At 41.7% G+C, this 23,027-nt stretch overlaps 1 protein-coding gene across 7 annotated transcripts in view; it reads left to right on the top strand.

The window, feature by feature from the left end:
- Nucleotides 1-23,027, top strand: part of fars2 (phenylalanyl-tRNA synthetase 2, mitochondrial) — a 434,754-nt gene that overhangs the window by 307,720 nt on the left and 104,007 nt on the right. For 6 of the 7 annotated variants that reach the window (XM_063070032.1, XM_063070031.1, XM_063070030.1 and 3 more), the window contains one exon: nt 15,311-15,462. In XM_063070032.1, coding sequence (XP_062926102.1) covers nt 15,311-15,462 — 152 coding nt within the window. Of the gene's footprint in view, nt 1-15,310; nt 15,463-17,324; nt 17,693-23,027 lie in introns of those variants that run through there. The other variant, XM_063070034.1, reaches the window with a different exon arrangement.

Here is a 23,027-nt window from a genome sequence, read left to right on the forward strand (position 1 = left end):
GTGTTTTCAGGCTTTTGTACCTTTTGCCTGATAGTAGGGGGGAGAAGAGAGAATGTCTGCAGTGGGTAGGGTCCTTGATTATGCTGGCTTCTTTACTGAGGCAGCAAGAAGTATAGCCAGAGTTCATGGAGGGGAAGCTGGTTTCTGTATGTCCACAACTCTGCAGTTTCTTGCGATCACAGGCAGAAAAGTTGTCATACGAAACCATGTGCATCCAAGATAGGATGCTTTCTATGGTGCATAGATAAAAATTGGTAAAGATTAGCATGGATATGCCGAATTTCTTTAACCTCCTCAGGAAATAGAGGCATTGATAAGATTTCTTGGCCATAGTGCCGACTAGTTCAAATGATGTTCACCCCGAGGAACTTGAAGCTCTCAGCCCTCTTAACCTCAGTACCAATGATATAGGCAGGAGCATGTGCGCTGTCACCTTCCTGTAGTCAATGACCAGTTCCTTTGCTTTGCTGACATTGAAGGGAAGATTGTTGGTATGAGACCATGTTGGTATGCTTTCTTTCTCCTTCTTGTACTCCATGTAATCATTATTCGAGATATGGCCCACTATGATGGCATCATTTGCAAACTTATAGATGGAGTTAGAGCAGGATTTGTCCACACAATCAGTACGGGACAGGAAGTAGAGTAGGGTTCTAAGAGCACAGCCTTGAGGAGCACCAATTGTTAGAATAATTGTGATGAAGGTGTTGTTGCTTATCCATGCTGATTGCAGTATATTGGTCCAGAAGTTGAGGATCCAGTTGCAGGGGAAGGTGTTGACTTCCAGAATAAGAAAGGTGAAGTAGAGAGATTCAAGGATTAGAGGTGGAGTGCTTAAAGTCAGGAATGTTTAAGTAGTCTAAAATGGAGGAGAGCAGAGTTAATGGGGAGGGATAAAAAGGGAAGATCATGAGAAAGGTTTGCAAACAGGGTGTTCATTGTAAGGCCAAGCCATTGCTCTCTTGGGAGATACTACAGGTTAGTAGGTGCAGGGTGATGAGTAAACGGTACTCAATACAGGACAACAGAATTTTAGATGACCTTATATTTAGAATGAAAGAGTTTTTTAAAACAAAGCATGGATAAAAATATTTTCACCAAATGAATTGAGAAAGAGGCAGACATACAAAATATAACCAGGCCAAAAATAATCTGTTCCTAATGACGACTCCAATAAATAGTCTGAAACTTACTTGGAGTCAAATGAGATATTGCAAATTTAGCCTACTTATACAACAGAATGAGGTTAGTAGCTGGAGAATATGAGCTTGTTACATGGGCTAATGTCTATACTTGAAGTCTTAATACTTTGATGGGAGAAGTGTCATCTTCATGAGTACTGGATGGCAAATAAATAGATTGAGAAGCTAGAGGTAGTGGAAGCATTAAGGGCAAGGTGCTGCTGGTTATCATCAGCGTAGATGTGGAAACTGATGCTGTGTTTTCTAATGATAATGTGAGGGACAAAGTGTGGCAGTGAAACTGGAGGAGAGCTATACATTTATCTTGAACAACAATAGAGGTAGTGATGCTGGTAGGTAAACCATTGCAGGTGATATTTCTGTCCATATCTTGTCACGTAATTCCAAAACGATTCCGAGGACATGTGAGCCACAAGTATATTCTTCTAATTGAAGTGAGAAATCTGACGTCATGTTAAATATGCCCATATGGAGCCAAATTTACCAGCGTCTCATACAAATAAGCATTCAATGGGTCTCCTAAGTGTAAGGCTGGGAGCTCCCAGTTAAATGTATGTATCTGCACTAAACAGTGCTGGAAAATGCCCAACTGCTGGGGCTGTTTGCTGTTTTTTTGTTGAACTTGGGAAAAGCACATCTTACATTAAAATCCGTCCCCCAACAACAGCTTAGAACCTAGTTTAATTTGATTGAATTGAAATATTTATTCAATTCTTTCTCAACAGAAGCTTCCTGACCTCAGTTTTTTGCATTTTAATTCCTCTTTCAAGCATCCGCAGTATTTTATTTTCAGTCACTGTCAGCACAGTTGTGCTGGAACCTTGAGTTCACAAATCCCTGCTGCATCCTTAAGTGGGGCTGTTTGGAGGGCAGCCTAGTCTCAGGCATGGGTCCAATTGGAATCAAAATGTTACACAGTAGGTATCTGCAGCCAAAGTGAGAGAATTTGCTCTAAGATTAAGCTTTCTATCCCTGTCCCCAAATGACATTCCTAAACCACAATTTCCCCTCACTGAAGTGTTGCTCTCCTGATCAATCTTAGAAATTTCCATCCATAGTGTCTCCCTCCTTGGATGAGGATCCCCACTTCACTCTGCTGAGTTGCTCGGTTCTGATTGTACTCAGTGAATGTAATGCTCTCGCTGGATCTTTAAAATGGCTTCAGTATAGACAATCAAGACTAACAAATTATTGTGACCTTTTAAATTTTTTTCCAGGGCTCTGTCACCAAAGTAGGGTTGCATTAAATACAGCAATAGGTTTTCAGCACTGTGCATTTGTCATTCTCAAATGTTAATTGACCCTCAAAGCCCAATTTCAGGTCTCAAGATGTAATTTCCATTCCCATTATATTTGTTCCAAGGCGACTCTTTAGTTCGTTACCTAAAATGATTCTAGGAAGCCTGCATAAGTATTGTTTTGTGAAACCTTTCATCATAAGTTACGTCTGTTAAGTTTTGCTCACAAATAAGAATTCTGCAAGGATTGACATCATATATCTGTAACTTCTGTGAGGCTTTCTCAGAAAATTCTGAGGTCTTGTATCACAAATAAAGAATCAATTGTCACAAAACTTTTACCAGCAGAAGCTGCAGAAGGTTGTAAATCTAGTCAGCTCCATCTTGGGCACTAGCCTACAGAGTACCTCGGACATCTTTAGGGAGCTGTGTCTCAGAAAGGCAGCGTCCATTATTAAAGACCTCCAGCACCCAGGGCATGTCCTTTTCTCACTGTTACCATCAGGTAGGAGATACAGAAGCCTGAAGGCACACACTCAGCGATTCAGGAACAGCTTCTTCCCCTCTACCATCCGATTCCTAAATGGACTTTGAAGCTTTGGACACTACCTCACTTTTTTTAATATACAGTATTTCTGTTTTTGTACATTTTTAATAATCTATTCAATATATGTAATTGATTTACTTGTTTATTTATTAATATGTTTTATTTATTATATTACTTTTTTCTCTCTCTCTGCTAGATTATGTATTGCGTTGAACTGCTGGTGCTAAGTTAACAAATTTCACATCACATGCCGGTGATAATAAATCTGATTCTGATTCTGATTATACTACCACTCAATAACCTATAAAAATTTACTTTGCAAATCAATAATGACATACTTTGTATCAAATTTTAGTAGTCTTCAAGGTTTTGGATCGTGTAACAATCATTAGTGATCTTATACATGACAAATTAGTGATCTGTCAGACTGTAATAAACATTAATGAAAATACTGGGCACATTAAAGCATTAACACCAGACTTTTATTGGTGAAATAATTAACCAAAGTAATCAACCAGAGGTGTTGAACTAAAGTGTGGACGGTATTGATTGCACAATTTAGAATGTAATCTGACAATATGAGCTAATGATATACAACTGCAAGGTTTGACTTGGTGCCTGAACGCCACCTCTCATTACATTCAGTTGTAAATGTTGAATTGTTGTCATTTTGTTGAATTTATCTCAGTGCTATGCACAAAGCAAATATTTTGCCTCTCGTATCAGAAATCTGTCTATCTAATGTTATGGCATCTTACATCATCATCATCATGGCATGGCTTCGCAAATGAAGATTTAGGAAGGGAGCTGCCCACGTCTGCTGCAGGCTCGCTGGTGGCTGACGAGGCCAATACGGGACAGGCAGGTCTGGCCACAGCGGCTAGGGGATGGTTGTGGACGTGGTCGCAATGGTATTTTAGTGTGTGCGGTACTGGCCCCACCCTTTACATCCGGGGTTCATCTGCCATAGCCTAGCAAGCTGGGATGGTGACAGCAAGGTCCTCGGGTCATAGGAGTTACGTCAGAGTGTCCGTCTCCTAGGTGGATGGCCTGACAAGGCTAACGAGCCTCCATCTGCCTGGGTTTGGATTCAGAGTTGTCCTTTTCTTAGGCTGCCTGCCAACCAAGGCTAACGAGCCCAGTCTACCCAGCCAGTTATACCGCCGGACACTCGGTTGCGCCATGACGTAGCAAGCTCGGTGGGAATGGGGGGCACCGATGAGAAAGTGTTGTTACGGATGCAGTAATGTAAGAGAGGCCATTTGCAGTGGCCTCCTGCCTAGCAGGCCAGACAGTGACCACGCAGCGATCTCTACACTGGGAAAGGAGAGGCGATGTATTGCACATTCACTTTCCCTGGGTGAGCGGGACGTCAGGCCCAGACCTCATCTTACATACAGACTAATATTCACCATATATTTAAAATTAGAAGCATTAATTAACCAGACATTAATTAGAGTTATAGAATCATAGTGTCATAGAAAAGTACAGCACAGAAACAGGCTCTTCGGTTCCTTTAGTCTATGCCAAACCATGCAGACTGCCTACTCCCATCGACCTGCACCAGAACCACAGCCCTCCCTACCCCTCCCATCCAAGTACCGATCCAAACTTCCCTTAAGCGTTGAAATTGGGCTCACGTGTGCCACTTCTGCTGGCAGCCCCTTCCACACTATCACGAGCCTCTGAGTGAAGAAGTTTTCCCTCGTGTTCCCCTAAAATTTTCACCTTTCATCCTTAACCCATGATCTCTGGTTTTAGTCCCACCCATCACAAGATTATCCACAATGTTGCAAGAATTGTTAATCAAAGCTTTCTTCTTACTTTGTCCATTTCAGATTAAGTGTGCCAAAAATAAACTAAGATGATTTAATAGATTGGCCCTTGGTTCTCGCATGTAATTGTGATGGCTATTTACTAACTCAGAAGTTCCTGAACCTATCTAAGGTTTAGTCTGTTAGAAGGACTGGCTAACATTCAGTCCTTTTCCTAAGTATTTTGCTAACTGGTGGCTTCTGCTCTGTGTTTGCTGACTGAATATATCCAAGGTGTACTAATCAGAAAACTGTGAGCTGGAAGAGTTAGGCGATAGACAATATTTAATGAACGACACATCGAAAAGACAACTATTTGTAGAACGTGTGCCTATGCAAGTTTGAAAGCTGACTGACCACCTCACGTCACTGAGGCTGCAGCTAAAGAGGGTTGTTCAATAATTGGCTGTGTACTGTACATCTAAGGTTGGATCTAACCTCATTAATAAAACAGAGTTAGAGAAAAAGAAATCAGAATAGCCACACGCAAAACTGACATAAGCTTAACATAAAGATGTTTTATTTGAGATTGTTGCTGAAGTACTTTTTTAAACTTTACTCATTTTCTATTTGAGCAAAATAGGCTGAACGACTGAATGGCAATTAGTCATACCTTCAATCCAACTTCTTCCAAAGCACATAACAAACAACAAAGTGCTTTTGAACTATAGTCATTCACATGCAGTAATGTGTGTATTGAAAGTCATTCTTAGCCCCTTCAGGAATCGTCAGAGATGTTTTACATCTGAGTGAGCAGATGGGACCATAGTTTAACATCATATCCAAAAAAATAAAATGGCACTCGGAGCACCACAGCATTACTACACTGAATGTCAGCCTGCATCCTTCTGGGCTCTCTCCTTAGTTGCTTAACTTTCTGATTCTGAAGAGGTGCAGTCGACGTTTCAGGCCGAGACCTTCGTCAGGACTAACTGACTCTTCCTTCAGTTAGTCCTGACAAAGGGTCTCGGCCTGAAACGTCGACTGCACCTCTTCCTACAGATGCTTCCTGGCCTGCTGCGTTCACCAGCAACTTTGATGTGTGTTGCTTGAATTTCCAGCATCTGCAGAATTCCTGTTGTTTGCGTTTAAACTCTATACCATTGTTCTGCACCACAGCCCCTGCCAATTTCCACTTCTAAAATGGCGAGAGAGTTATATAGCATGCAAGCAGGCCTTCAGCTTAAGGAAGATGCCAACCAAGATGACCTATCCAAGCTAGTACCATTTGCCAGTATTTGGCTAATAACCTTCTAAACCTTCCTATCCATCCAAACCTGTTATTTTACCTCACTCAACCACTTTCTCCGTCAGCTGATTCCACATAGGTACCACTCTTTGTGTAAAAAAAACTTCCCTCTCAAATTCCACTTATATCTTTCCTTCTCGCCTTAACATACTAGTTTTTGATTCTCCATTTCTGGGGTCAGTGTGGGGACTGCTTCTTTTCACATAATATGTCAATGATTTGGATGGCTTTGTGGCAGACAATCTGAAGATAGCTGGAGGGGCAGGTAGTGTTGAAAGCAGGGAGTCTGCAGAAGGATTTGGAGATTAGGAGAATGAGCAAAGAGGTGTATGTTCATGTACTTTTGTTAGAAGGAATGCAGGTGTAGACTATTTTCTAGATAGGAAGAAAATTCAAAAATCAGAGGTGCAAGGGGACTTGGGAGCCCTTGTGGAGGATTCCCCAAGGGTTAACTCGCAAGTTGAGTTGGTGATAAAGAAGGCAAATGCAATGTTAGCATTCTTTTGAGAAGACTAGAATATAAGAGCAAGGATATAATGTTGAGTATTTATAAGGCATTAGTCAGATGCACTTGGGAGTATTTTCAACAGTTTCGGGCACCTTATCTAAGAAAAGATCAAAGGTTCATTTTATTGTCAATGTACGTATGTACAATATGTCTCTGATATTCATCTTCTCCGGGTAGCCGTAAAATACAGGAAAAAACACAGGAGTCGTTAAAAGAAAAGACAACAACCCCCTCCCTGCACAAAAAGGAAAAAGAAACAAAATTCGCAAATCCCAAACCCCCCTACCCCTTCCCTTGCACAAAAGCTAACAGATCACCCCCTCAGAAAATGGTGGCTAGAACGTCAAACCACAAGCCCCCAACCCACTCCCTCACAATAAAAATGAACGACAATATCATCAAAATTATTCGTAAAAAAAAAATCAGCAATAACGTCAAACCCATCAAACCAAACAATATGCTCTCATTGGAGAGGGTCCAAAGGAGGTTTACAAGAATGATTCCAGAAATGAAAGGGTTAAACTATGAAGGGTGTCTGAGATCCTGGGCCTGTACTTGCATTTAAAAGAGTAAGGGGGATCTCATTGAAACCTATCGAATATTGAGAGATCTGGATAGAGTCTCAGAAAGGCAGAGTCCATTATTAAGGTCCTCCAGCACCTACAGTATGCCCTTTTCTCACTGTTACCATCTGGTAGGAGGTACAGAAGCCTGAAGGCACACACTCAGTGATTCAGGAACAGCTTCTTCCCCTCTGCCATCCAATTGCTAGATGGACATTGAAGCTTTGGACAATACCTCACTTTTTTTTTAATACATAGTATTTCTGTTTTCGCACTTTTTAAAAATCTAATCGATATATGTAATTGATTTACTTGTTTATTTGTTATTTTTGTTTTTTTCTTTCTGCTAGATTATGTATTGCATTGAACTGCTGCTGCTAAGTTAACAAATTTCACGTCACATTTCACGTCAGATAATAAACCTGATTCTGATTCTGATTTTGATTCTGGATGTGGGGAGGATGTTTCCTATAGTGGGTGAGTATAGGACCAGAGGGCACAGCCTCAGAATAGACAGACATCCATTTAGAACAAAGATGAGGAAAAACTTCATTAACCAGGGGGTGGTGAATCTTTGGAATTCATTGCCACGGATGGCTGTGGAGGTCAAATTATTGAGTATATTTAAAGGAGAATTTAATAGGTTCTTGATTAGTTAGGGTATCAAAAGTCATGGGAAGAAGGCAGGAGAGTGGGATTAAATGAGCCATGATGGAATGGTAGAAAAGTCTTGTTGGGCCAAATGGCCTAATTCTGCTCCTGTCTTATGCTCTTATGGCCGCTGGGGAGAAGAAGACGGTGCATCCAAAGTCAAAGTAAATTTAGTATGTATATGTTACTATATTCTACGCTGAGATTCATTTTCTTGTAGGAAAATAAAGAAAATCAATAGAATTTATTAAAAACCATGCATAAACAAAGTCTGACAAACAACCTGTGTGCAACAGATGCCAAATTATGCAAATAATAAAAAAAGTAAATAAATATTACTGAGAACATGAGTCGTAGAGTCCTTGAAAGTGAATCTTTCAGTTGTGGAGTCAATTCGGTGTGAGGTGAGTGAAGTTATCCACACTGGTTCAGGAACCGGATGATTGTAGGGTAATAATTGTTCCCGAACCCGGTGGTGTGGAACCTAAGACCTCTGGTACCTTGCCCGATGGTAGTAGTGAGAAGACACCATAGCCTAGTTGATGGGGGTCCTTGATGGAAGTTGCTTTCAATTACAAGTTTATTGCCATTCAACTGTACTCCTGTACTACCAAACGAAATAACATTCCTCTGGACCAAGGTGCACAGTGCAGTACATATAACTTACACATAACACATAGAGTAATACTACCACAAACAAATTAACAAATAATAAGGAGCATTTATGACACACGTTAAAAAGTAAACAGTATAACATTACTGGCACGTCATATGTGATGAAGTCTGGGTGTGGCAGGGAGTTCAGTAGACTCACAGCCTGGGAGAAAAAGCTGTCTTCCATCCTAAAAGTTCTTATCCTAATGCTACACTATCTCCTGCCTGATGATAGGGGTAAAAGCGATTGTTGGGCAGATGACAGAGATCATTGACAATGCTAAGGGCCCTGTGTACTCAGCGCTCCAGATAATATCTCTGATGAATACTTCTTGTGGCAGTGCTCCTTGTAAATGTGTACAATGATGGGGAGGCCTCTTCCTGTGAGCAATAGCTCATGGACCTCTGGCTTCTTCCTCCTTTATTCAGCTCTTTGGTTTAATTGACGTTGAGGGGGAGGTTGTTGTTGTTGTGGCACCATGTAACCAGATTTTGAATCTCCTTCCTGTATGCTGATTAATCAGCACCTTTGATTTGGCCAACAACAGTGGTGTTGTCAGCAAACTTAAATATGGTATTGGATCTGTACTTGGCCACACAGTCATAGAAAGCACAGACTAAACACACATCCTTGTGATGCACCTAGGCTAATGGTGACTGTCGAGGAGATGTTGTTGCCAATGCATACTGACTGAGGTCTGCAAATGAGGGCATTGAGGATCCAGTTGCACAGGGAGTTATTGATACCTAAGTGTTAGAAATTAGTAGTTAGTTTCAAGGGAATGATGGTGTTGAATGCTGAGCTGTAGTCAATGGAGAGCATCCTATGTATGCATCTTCACTGTTCAGATGTTCCAGAGCTGAGGAAGGCAGAGCATTTGTGACCTATGGTGCCTATAGTTTTTTTTATTATGTATTGTAATGTACTGCTGCCACAAAACAACAAATTTAATGACATATTCCATATTAAACCGGATTCTATCTATGTTCCTCGTGATTTTATATGTCTCTATACAGTCACTTCTTGCGTCCAAAATCTGAGCCTGTTCAATCTCTCCCTTTGACTCAGTCCCTTAAGTACCGGCAACATCTTGAGGAATTCTCTGCCCAAGGAAGTAGTAGAGGATACCTTACTACATATGTTTAAGAGCCAGTTAGATAGACCTCAAAGTAGGAGAATTCAGGTTTATGGGAAAAAGCAGGCAGGTAAACTGCGTCCATGGCCAAATCAGCCATGATCTTATTGAATGGTGGAGGAGGCTCAATATGACCAGATGCTCTACTCCTGCTCCTCTTTCTTATGTTGTTACATTCAAATCATTGATATAAATGACAAACAACAATGGGCTCAGTACTGACCCTTAAGGCACAACACTAGTCACTGCCCTCCAGTCTGAAAATCAACCTTCCACCATCAGCCTCTACTTTCTACTATCAAATTAATTGTGTGTCCAGCTCTCCCAGATTGTGTGATTTAAGCTTCTAGAGCAGCTGACCATGTTGAAACTTTATCAAAGGCCTTACTGAAGTTCATATAAACCATGTCTATCACTCTGCCCTCATCAACTTTTCTTGGTCACTTCAAATAACAAATTTTAAGTGTGGAGTTTGAGAGAAGTATGAAGAGGTGGGAGGCATTTAAGGGAGAAAGGTTCTGCAATATTAAGGGCCTACTTATCCAAGCCAAACAAGACACCCATTTGCCTTCTTTTGTCCTATATCTCTATAAACCATTCCTATCCATGTACCTGTCTAATTGTCTTTTAGATTTTAGAAACATAGAAACACAGAAAACCTACAGCACAATACAGGCCCTTCGGCCTATGATGCTGTGCCGAACATGTACTTATTTAGAAAGTACCTAGGGTTACCCATAGCGCTCTATTTTTCTAAGCTCCATGTACCTATCCAGGAGTTTCTTAAAAGACCCTGTCGTATCCATCTCCACCACTGTCGCCAGCAGCCTATTCCATGCACTCATCACTCTCTGCATAAAAAACTTACCTCTAATATCTCCTCTGTACCTACTTCCCAGCATCTTAAAACTGTGCACTCTCATATTAGCCATTTCAGCCCTGGGAAAAAGCGTCTGACCATCCACACGATCAATGCCTCTCAACATCTTATACACCTCTAACAGGTCACCTCTCACCCTCCGCCGCTCCAAGGAGAAAAGTCCGAGTTCACTCAACCTACTCTCATAAGGCATGCTTCCCAATCCAGGCAACATCCTTGTAAATCTCCTCTGCACCCTTTCTATAGTTTCCCCATCCTTCCTGTAGTGAGGTGACCAGAACTGAGCACAGTACTCCAAGTGGGGTCTGACCAGGGTCCTATATAGCTGTAACATTACCTCTCGGCTCTTTAACTCAATCCCTCGGTTGATGAAGGCCAATGCACCATATGCCTTCTTAACCACAGAGTCAAGCGGTGCAGTAGCTTTGAGCGTCCTATGGACTTGGACCCTGACTCTGATCCTCCACACTGCCAAGTCTTACCATTAATACTATATTCTGCCATCATATTTGACCTACCAAAATGAACCACCTCACACTTATCTGGGTTGAACTCCATCTGCCACTTCTCAGCCCAGTTTTGTATCCTATTGGTATCCCGCTGTAACCTCTGACAGCCCTCCACACTATCCACAGCACCCCCAACCTTTGTGTCATCTGCAAATTTACTAACCCCTCCCTTCATTTCCTCATCCAGGTGAATTATAAAAATCACGAAGAGTAGGGGTCCCAGAACAGATCCCTGAAGCACACGACTGGACACCGAACTCTTTGCAGAATATGACCCATCTACAACCACTCCATGCCTTCTGTGGGCAAGCCAGTTCTGGATCCACAAAGCAAGGTCCCCATGGATCCCATGCCCTCCTTACTTTCTCAATAAGCCTTGCATGGGGTACCTTATGAAATGCCTCGCTGAAATCCATATACACTACATCTACTGCTCTACCTTCATTAATGTGTTTAGTCACATCTTCAAAAAATTCAATCAGGCTCGTATGGTATGACCTGTCTTTGACAAAGCCATGCTGACTATTCCTAATCATATTATTCCTCTCCAAATGTTGATGAATCCTGCCTCTCAAGATCTTTTGCATCAACTTATTAACCACTGAAGTAAGACTCACTGGTCTATAATTTCCTGGGCTATCTCTACACCCTTTCTTGAATAAGGAAACAATATCTGCAACCCTCTAATCCTCCAGATCCTCTCCTGTCCCCATTGATGATGCAAAGATCATTGCCACAGGCTCAGCAATCTCCTCCCTTGCCTCCCACAGTAGCCTGGGGTACATCTTGTCCATTCTCAGAGACTTATCCAACTTGATGCTTTCCAAAAACTCCAGCATATCCCCCTTCTTAATGTTTATATGCTCAAGCTTTTCAGTCCGCTGCAAGTCATCCCTACGATCGCCAAGATCTTTTTCCGTAGTAAATACTGAAGCAAAGTATTCATTAAGTACCTCTGCTATCTCCTCCGTTTCCATACACACTTTTCCACTTTCACACTTAATTGGTCCTATTCTCTGATGTCTTACCCTCTTGCTCTTCGCATACTTGTAGAATGCCTTTGGGGTTTTCTTTAATCCTGTCCGCCAAGGCCTTCTCATGGCCCCTTCTGGCTCTCCTAATTTCTTTCTTAAGCTCCTTCCTGCTAGCCTTATAATCTTCTAGATCTCTATCTAGTTTTTTGAATCTTTTGTAACCGTTTCTTTACTTCTTGACTTCTTGACTAAATTTTCAACAGCCTTTGTACACCATGGTTCCTGTACCCTACCATCCTTCCCCTGTCTCATTGGAACGCACCTCTGCAGAACGCCACTCAAATATCCCCTGATCATTTGCCACATTTCTGCCGTACATTTCCCTGAGACTGATCTGTTCCCAATTTATGCTTCCAAGTTCCTGCCTGATAGCTTAATATTTCCCCTTATTCCAATTAAGTGCTTTCCGAACTTGGCTGTTCGTATCCCTCTCCAATGCTATGGTAAAGGAGATAGAATTGTGATTACTAACTCCAAAATACTCTCCCACTGAGAGATCTGACACCTGACCAGGTTCATTTCCCAATACCAGATCAAGTACAGCCTCTCCACTTGTAGACTTATCTACATAATGTGTCAAGAAACCTTCCTGAACACACCTAACAAACTCCACCCCATCTAAATCTCTTACTCTAGGGAGATGCCAATCAATATTTGGGAAATTAAAATCTCCTACCACGCCAACCCTTTTATTATTACACCCTTCCAGAATCTGTCTTCCCATCTGCTCCTCAATGTCCCTTTTACTATTGGGTGGTATATAAAAAATGACCAGCAGCATTATTGACCCCTTCCTGTTTCTAACTTCCACCCACAGAGACTCAGTAGACAATTCATCCATGACTTCCTCCTTTCCTGGAGCTGTGACAGTATCTCTGATCAGCAGTGCCATGCCCCCACCTCTTTTGCCACCCTCCCTATCCTTTCTGAAACATCTAAAGCCTGGCGCTCTAAGTAACCATTCCTGCCCCTGAGCCATCCAAGTCTCTGTAATGGCCACAACATCATAGCTCCAAGTACTGATCCACACTCTAAGCTCATCCACTTTGTTCATGATGCTCCTTGTATTAAAATAGACACATCTCAAACCATCGCTCTGAGTGTATCCCTTCTCTATCACCTGCCTATCCTCCCTCTCACACTGTCTACAAGCTTTCTCTACTTGTGAGCCAACCGCCCCTTACTCTGTCTCTTCAGTTTGGTTCCCACCCACCAGCAATCCTAATGTAAACTCTCCCCAGTAGCCTTAGCAAACCTCCCCACAGGGATTTTGGTCCCCCTCAGATTCAAGTGCAACCCGTCCTTTTTGTACAGGTTGCGCCTGCCCCGAAAGAGATCCCAGTGATCCAGAAATCTGAATCCCTGCCCCCTTCTCCAAACCCTCAGCCATGCATTTATCCTCCACCTCACTCTATTCCTGTACTCACTGTCACGTGGTAATCCCGAGATTACTACCTTTGAGGTCCTGCTTCTCAACTTCCTTCCTAACTCCCTGTAGTCTGTTTTCAGGACCTCCTCCCTTTTCCTACCTGTGTCGTTGGTGCCAATATGTACTACGACGTCTGGCTGTTTACCTTCCCACTTCAGGATATCATGGATGCGATCAGAAACATCCTGGACCCTGGCACTTGGGAGGCAAACTACCATCCTTGTTTTTCTAGTCATAGTCATAGTCATACTTTATTAATCCCGGGGGAAATTGGTTTTCTTTCCAGTTGCTCCATAAATAATAAATAGTAATAGAACCATAAATAGTTAAATAGTAATATGTAAATTATGCCAGTAAATTATGAAATGTCCAGGACCAGCCTATTGGCTCAGGGTGTCTGACCCTCCAAGGGAGGAGTTGTAAAGTTTGATGGCCACAGGCAGGAATGACTTCCTATGACGCTCAGTGCTGCATCTCGGTGGAATGAGTCTCTGGCTGAATGTACTCCTGTGCCCACCCAGTACATTATGTAGTGGATGAGAGACATTGACCAAGATGGCATGCAACTTGGACAGCATCCTCTTTTCAGACACCACTGTCAGAGAGTCCAGTTCCATCCCCACAACATCACTGGCCTTACGAATGAGTTTGTTGATTCTGCTGGTGTCTGCCACCCTCAGCCTGCTGCCCCAGCACACAACAGCAAACATGATCGCACTGGCCACCACAGACTCGTAGAACATCCTCAGCATTGTCCGGCAGATGTTAAAGGACCTCAGTCTCCTCAGGAAATAGAGACGGCTCTGACCCTTCTTGTAGACAGCCTCAGTGTTCTTTGACCAGTCCAGTTTATTGTCAATTCGTATCCCCAGGTATTTGTAATCCTCCACCATGTCCACACTGACCCCCTGGATGGAAACAGGGGTCACCGGTGCCATAGCTCTCCTCAGGTCTACCACCAGTTCCTTAGTCTTTTTCACATTAAGCTGCAGATAATTCTGCTCACACCATGTGACAAAGTTTCCTACAGTAGCCCTGTACTCAGCCTCATCTCCCTTGCTGATGCATCCAACTATGGCAGAGTCATCCGAAAACTTCTGAAGATAACAATACTCTGTGCAGTAGTTGAAGTCCGAGGTGTAAATGGTGAAGAGAAAGGGAGACAAGACAGTCCCCTGCTGCCTTCTTCCTTTCCCTACCTTTCTGAGCCACAGGACCAGACTCTGTGCCAGAGGCGTGGCCACTGTTGCTTCCCTCAGGTAGGCCATCTCCTCCAACAGTACTCAAACAGGAGTACTTATTGTTAAGGGGGATAGCCACAGGGGTACTCTCTTGTATCCCTAAGGAGCTGCTGCAGCTTGATACACCTGGTGCAGTCTTCTGGACTTCCCACATTCTACAACCAGTATAGAACACCGGCCTCACAGACATACTTCCTGTTTCTGTTCCTCACATGTAACTTACCTCGCCTCGACCCGTTATCGCCAAAGCCCAATCACTCTGTCTCAGGTCACTCTGTCGATGACCGCTCCTTTGATGACCACCCCGCTGGCAGTGTCTCCCTTTTATGCCTGAATCTTCCCTGCTATCTAACTCACGATTGGTGCTCCAGTTGTAACCGTTGATAGGCCACGTACAATGGACAAAACGCTATCGAATCTCCCTTTTTAAATAACTGCCGCCGACCTGCAAGAAATCCCACTTGGTAAAGCTCTGGTGACGCCACTAATAGGCCACGTACAAATAATTTTGTTATTTACATTTCTATGTTTGCCTAAACTGTCAGTAGCATGAAATTCTCTCCACAGATGCTGCCTGAGACATCAAAGTTTTTCAACATTCTGTTTTAGATAAATAAAATGGATACTTTAATTATTTCTCTTTTTCTCTTTGCAGCCATTTAGCAAATACCCACCTTTAGTAAATGACATCTCTTTTTGGATTCCACGAGATGGATATGAAGAAAATGATTTCTATGATTTGGTGCGTAATATTGGCGGAGATCTGGTGGAGAAGGTCAGCCTCATCGATCAGTTTAGACATCCCAAGTAAGTGCCACTGGGACAATATATGACCATATGTGACCTTGGTCTAGATTAATCCATGTATTCTGATGCTGGAATAGAATTTTTTGTGTATGTGCCTCCAGGCATGCAGATAACTGAAGAGTAAGGCAAGTATCCAATTAAAACATTGAAGTAACTTTGGACAGATGTCTGACATGTGATTATGCTACAACGAAACCTCCTCAGTTCTTTGTACCCATTTAACAATCTACTCTGAATGCATCTTGATATGTTTAATGGCTTTGTTTTAATGATGAAATGTTGCAGTAATCTATTTCCTGAAATTATGTGGACTCAAAGCAAGTGTGAGACTACATGGAGCTTTTAAGTAAAGTTGAAGGCATAATTACCCTAGTTTTATTGCAATTTCTTTGAACAATTTTAAAAATTCATCCTCACAGAACTTGTGCTATATTTTATTTTTTTCAGTGCATTTGTAGCCTATTGAACATTGAAAAGCTTCTGTAACTGCCTGTTTCTTCAATATGTTGACCCTAATATTTATCAATGTGCTCATGAGCAGACTTATCCTTGGATGAGCTTCCAATTGCATTGTTACAGAGTGTTCCATTCCACTGTCACATGACTGCATAAAATGGGAAATAGAACATAGAAGTAGTCATAAACTATTCTATTGAGCTTTAGGCTGAAGCATTGAAACAAATTAGAGGAAAATATCTAGTAAGGCAGTTTTTATCATGGCCAATATCCCATTCATGTTTTATGTTTGGTGCTAACTCTAACCACCAACGGCAATTTATTGACTTACTAAATGGACAAAATTGCATTAAGATGCTGAGCCTTATTCAGTCATAGTCCAAATTATGAAGCAGAAATTCAACTTTGATTGCTAGCATTAAATGGTAGTGGATAGTTTTACTGCTATTTGATGTCAAGGAGCACCAGTAACTGAAGATGTATTTCAATGCTCTTGGGACCTGTTAGCATAGGGTGTTTACTTTTCCCTTTGGCTATCCATGACCAGACATTGCAATCCAGGATACAGTAAGCTACACACCATAGCCACATCTGTACTTGAGATCATAATTCTCTCTGGCAGCCAGCAGTTAAAAAAGAATGGACAGTTGTGCCTTGTAACTTGGGCAATCCACCACTGGTTATGGCCCTAAGTCACGTGAGACTGGGAATGTATCTGTTTCAAGGTCTTGTCACTACAGAATTGGCTAATCTCAAAATAGGAGAGATTGCTGCACAGACTAGAAGAGCCGAATGGCCTGTCTTCTGTTGTGACAGGGTCCTGAGTTACCCCTATGAACTGTGCTTTTGAAAATAGAGAGAGAGAGTTGTTCAACACCAGACATCTTGTTATTAAGAAAGAGAGAGTGGCAAAAACTGCTTTGAGATGGTATTGTGGTGTCTCTGCAGCATGTTTACACTTTGCAAGGACACTGGCAGCTTCCAAGTTCTTACAGAGAGAGAAGGGAGGAACTGCTTGATGGCAGCTGGTGTTCAGCATGATGAGATAAATAGAAGGTCAGTTGTTAGACCTACAGAGACATGGTTTTGGACACTGAATGAGCTTTGTTGTGCCCACAGAAAAGGTGTTTTTTTTTTCTTTTTTTTTAGATTATGAGGACATACAGTCCTCATTTATTGTCATTTAGTAATGCATGCATTAAGAAAAGATACAATGTTCCTCCAGTATGATATCACAGAAACACAAGACAGACCAAGACTAAAACTGACAAAAACCACAAATTATAACAGATAGTTACAACAGTGCAAAGCAATACCATAATTTGCTAAAGAGCAGACCATGGGCACGGTAAAAAAAAAGTCTCAAAGTCCTGATAGCCTCATCATCTCATGCCATGAACCTCCAGCGCCGCAAACTTGCCGATGCAGCACCCTGGAAGCACTCGACCACAGCTGACTCTTGAGTCCATCGGAAAACTGGAGGATTGATCAGTGGCTCTCGCAGTGTGGAAAAGGGTGTGACCGGTGGGGAGTTATTCGTGTGTCTGACCCTTGCCTGGGTTGATAATTCCACCATGGAAGAACGGTCCCCTTTGTTGTGGTCACAGTCGGTGACTTCTAAAGGATTTCGGAGGACAACGGGAAGATCGACGGCGTCAGCTCACCTGAAGACTCAAATCTCTCCCTCTCTCTCTTCATCACTACTCAACTCAATACCACAAACTGAACTGAACTTTACTCATCATCGTAAGACTATCTGTTTACCCCTAGACTTGAAGAAGCTTGGTTTTCATATATTTCCACACTTTCTTATATATAATCATTGCTAACCTGTTTGATATATCTGCATTTATATTACTGTATTGTGTAGTTACTAATAAATACCATTAGTTAATAGCAATACTGGACTCCAAAGTGCTTTCCATTTCTGCTGGATCTTTAACCTGTCATGGGGTACGTGACACTGTGCTGTAGTGTTCTATGGTTCTAATAGCTAAATATTTACTTTTATCATCAAATATTTCTGAAAACCAATTTTGTCTGTGTATGGAATTAGACAGGTTCAATAATCTACCAACACCAACCTAGTCTCATCTGAACATCCATCTGATACTAAGGGTTTGGTCACTCTTCTAAAGTAGCTATGCAGGAACTATGTTCTCCAGTGAAATCAACTAACCTTGTGTAGACTCTGCACTTAGGAGGAATCAAAGGCAAAATATTGACGTTTCAAATGAACGAAGTACAGAGGGATCTGGATGTTCTGCGCAAGAATAGTTTACAAACAGGTTACCAAGCAGGAATGGTAACTAGTTTCCACATTTCAAGAAAGATGTAAAGACTTATGTGAAAGTATGGAGGAGATTTATTAAAATGATTTGAGGGAAGAAGGACTTTAAGCAGGTAGATTATAAAAACTGGAGTTGTTCTCTTGGAAAAGAATAAGTTACTACGATATCTTACAGAAATAAGTGTTTAAAATCATGATTTGTGTAGGCAGAATGGATAGGAATGGTTTCCATTGGGGGAGAGGACAAGATCCGTGAAGGTTAATGGAAAAAGAACCAAAAGTGTCTTGAAGGAAAACTCTTCATGTAGTTATTGGTTAAAGGCAGGACTGTATGAATGGAGGAGACAGATTTAATCGTAGTGTTCAAAATGGAGCTGCAGAAATATCTGAAATTAAAGCAATTGCAGGGTAATGGGGGAAGTGTGACCAACTGGATTGTATTTGCATAGAACTGGTATGATTTTGATGGGTTGAATGGCCTCCATTGAGTGGTGTTCCAAGAACCTCATAATCAACATCAGCAAGACTTAGGAATTGATTAAAAGTATTGCTGGAAAGGTGGATAATAGTGCCGAAGATGAGGTAGCTGGTTTACAAACAAAGGCAATGTGTAGTGAGGGGAGACTGTTGATGGGGCAAAATTGTAGTCAACAGGATGAGCTGCAACATAAAAGGCGGACAAAATCGAAAAGGGTGAATTCAGGGCAGAAGGTGTTATATTTAAGTGCGCCCAGTATATGGAATAAGGTAGATGAACTTGCAGCACAGATGCAGTTTGACAGGTATAATGTTGTAAGTATCACTGAATCATGGCTGAAAGAAGATTATAGCTGGGAGCTTAATGTCCAAGAAACACATTGTATCAAAAGGACAGGTGGGTAGGCAAAGGGGACAGCGTTGCTCTGTGGGTAGATAAATGAAATCAAGTCATTAGAAGGAGGTGATATATGGTCAGAAGGTATTAAAACACTGTAGATAGAGCTGAGGAACTGCAAGGGTAGAAAGACTGTGATGGGAATTGTATACAGACCCAAAACAGTAGTAATATGTAGCCTACAGATTACAATGGGAAATAGAAAATCCATGCCAAAAGGGAAATGTTACAGTAGTTATGAGGGACTTCAATATGGAAGTAGATTGGGAAAATCAGGTAGGTGCTGGATTCTAGGAGGTGGAGTTTCTAGAGTGTCTGCAAGATGGCTTTTTAGTGCAGCACGTGGTTGAGCCCACTAGGGGATCAGCTATTCTGCATTGGGTGTTGTGCAATCAACTAGAATTGATTAGAGACCTTAAGGTAAAAGAACCCCTAGGGGAAAGTGATCATATAACCATATGACAATTACAGCACGGAAACAGGCCATCTCGGCCCTTCTAGTCTGTGCCGAACTCTTACCCTCACCTAGTCCCACCGACCTGCACTCAGCCCATAACCCTCCATTCCTTTCCTGTCCATATATCCATCCAATTTAACTTTAAATGACAACATCGAACCTGCCTCAACCACTTCTGCTGGAAGCTCATTCCACACAGCTACTACTGTCTGAGTAAAGAAGTTCCCCCTCATGTTACCCCTAAACTTTTGTCCGTTAACTCTCAATTCATGTCCTCTTGTTTGAATCTTCCCAACTCTCAATGGAAAAAGCCTATCCATGTCAACTCTGTTAATCCCCTTCATAATTTTAAACACCTCTATCAAGTTCCCCCCTCAAGCTTCTATGCTCCAAAGAATAAAGACCTAACTTATTCAGCCTTTCTCTGTAACTTAGGAGATGAAACCCAGGCAACATTTTAGTAAACCTCCTCTGTACTCTCTCAATTTTATTGATATCTTTCCTATAATTTGGTGACCAGAACTGTACACAATACTCCAAATTTGGCCTTACCAATGCCCTGTACAATTTCAACATTACATCCCAACTCCTATACTCAATGGTCTGGTTAATAAAGGCCAGCATACCAAAAGCTTTCTTCACTACCCTATCCACATGAGATTCCACCTTCAGGGAACTATTCACCATTATTCCTAGATCCCTCTGTTCTACAGCATTCTTCACTGCCCTACCATTTACCATGTATGTCCTATTTTGATTAGTCCTACCAAATTGTAGCACCTCACATTTTTCAGCATTAAACTCCATCTGCCATCTTTCAGCCCACTTTTCTAACTATCCTAAATCTCTCTGCAAGCTTGAAAAATCTTCCTCATCATCCACAACACCACCTATCTTAGTATCATCTGCATACTTACTAATCCAATTTACCACCCCATCATCCAGATCATTAATATATATGACAAACAACATTGGACCCCAGTACAGATCCCTGAGGCACACCGCTACACTCTGTCCTCCAATCTGACACACAGTTATCCACCACTACTCTCTGGCGTCTCCCATCTAGCCACTGCTGAATCCATTTTACTACTTCCATATTAATGCCTAACGATTGAACCTTCCTAACTAACCTTCCGTGTGGAACCTTGTCAAAGGCCTTACTGAAGTCCATATAGACAACATCCACCGCTTTACCCTCATCAACTTTCTTGGTAACCTCATCAAAAAATTCAATAAGATTTGTCAAACATGACCTTCCACGCACAAATCCATGTTGACTGTTCCTAATCACACTCTGTCTATCCAGATAATTATATATACCATCTCTAAGAATACTTTCCATCAATTTACCCACCACTGATGTCAAACTCACAGGCCGATAATTGCCAGGTTTACTCTTAGAACCCTTTTTAAACAATGGAACAACATGAGCAATACACCAATCCTCCGGCACCATCCCTGTTTCTAATGACATTTGAAATATTTTTGTCAGAGCCCCTGCTATTTCTACACTAACTTCCCTCAAGTTCCTAGGGAATATCTTGTCCCGACCCAGAGACTTATCCACTTTTATATTCCTTAAAAGCACCAGTACTTCCTCTTCTTTAATTGTCATACTTTCCATAACTACCCTTCTTGTTTCCTTTACCTTACACAATTCAATATCCTTCTCCTTAGTGAATACTGAAGAAAAGAAATTGTTCAAAATCTCCCCCATCTCTTTTGGCTCTGCACATAGCCATCCACTCTGATTCTCCAAGGGACCAATTTTATCACTCAGTATCCTTTTGCCACTAATATAACTGTAGAAACCCTTGGATTTATTTTCACCTTACTTGCCAAAGCAGCCTCGTATCTTCTTTTAGCTTTTCTAATTTCTTTCTTAAGATTCTTTTTACATTCTTTATATTCCTCGAGTACCTCATTAACTCCAAGCTGCCTATATGATCAAATTTACCCTGAAATTTGAGAAGGAGAAACTAAAGCCAGATGTATCAGTATTACAGTGGAGTAAAGGGAACTACAAGGGCATGAGAGTGCAGTTGGCCAGAATTGATTGGAAAAGGACACTAGCAGGGATGATGGCAGGGTGGCAGTGGTTGGAATTTCTGGAACTAACTCAGAAGGCACAGGATACATACACCCCAAAGAGGAAGAAGTATTCTAAAGGAAAGATGACACAACCATAGCTAACAAGAGAAGTCAAAGCCAGCATAAAAGCCAAAGAAAGAGCCTATAATAGAGCAAAAATGATTGGGAAGCTTTTAAACACCAACAGGAGGCAACTAAGAAAGTCATTAAGAAGGTAAAACTGGAATATGCAAGTAAGCGACAGGATACCAAAAGTTTCTTCAGATACATAAAATGTATAAGAGAGGTGAGGGTGGATATTGGAGCTCTGGAATACAATACTGGAGAGGTAGTAATGGGGGTAACAAAATGGCAGGGGTGAACTGAATAAATATTTTGCATCAGTCTTCATTGTGGAAGACACCATTAGTATGGTGGAAGTTCCAGGTGTCAGGGCTCATGAAAAGTGTGAAGTTACTATAACTATAAAGAAGGTTCTTGGGAAACTGAAAGGTCTGAAGGTCTGGACCAGATGGTGTACACCCCAGTGTTCTGAAAGTGGTTTCTGAAGAGATCGTGGAGGCATTAGTAATGATTTTTCAAGAATCACTAGATTCTGGAATGTCCCAGAAGACTGGAAAATAGCAAATGTCACGCCCCTCTTCAAGAAGGAAGAGAGGCAGAGAAAGGAAGCTATAGGCCAGCTGATCTGACTTCAGTGGTTGGTAGGATATTGGAGTCAATTATTAAGGCTGAGGTGTCAGGTACGTGGAGGCACATGATAAAATAGTAAACACGAGGAATGATAAGATAGGCTGTAGTCAGCATGGATTCTTCAAAGGAAAATCTTGCTTGACAAATCTGTTGACATTCTTTGAAGAAATAACAGGCAGGATAGACAAAGGAAAATCAGTTGATGTTGTGTACTTGGATTTTCAGAAGGTCCTTGACAAGATGCCACATATGCAGCTGCACACACAAAGATTCTAGGTTGGATAAAGCAGTGGCTGATTGGCAGGAGGCAATGAGTGGGGATAAAGGGAGCCTTTTTTGGCTGGTTTCCCATGACTAGTAGTGTTCCACTGGCATCTGTGTTGGGACTGATTCTTTTTATGTTGTATGTCAGTGGTTTGGATAATGGAATTGATGGCTTTGTTGCAGTGTTTTCAGACAATGTGAATATAGGTGGAGGACAGGTAGTTTTGAGGAAGCAGAGAGACTACAGAAGGACATAGAGAGATTAGGAGAATGGGCAAAGAAATGGCAGATGGAACACAGTGTTGGGAAGTGTATGGTCATGCACTTCAGTAGAAGAAATGAAAGGGTTGACTATTTTCTAAATGGAGAGACAATACAAAACTTTGAGGTGCAAAGAGACTTGGCAGTCCTTGTACAGGATTCCCTGAAGGTTAATT

Source organism: Mobula hypostoma, chromosome 17, assembly GCF_963921235.1.
Source record: "Mobula hypostoma chromosome 17, sMobHyp1.1, whole genome shotgun sequence".
NCBI classification, from domain to species: domain Eukaryota; kingdom Metazoa; phylum Chordata; class Chondrichthyes; order Myliobatiformes; family Myliobatidae; genus Mobula; species Mobula hypostoma.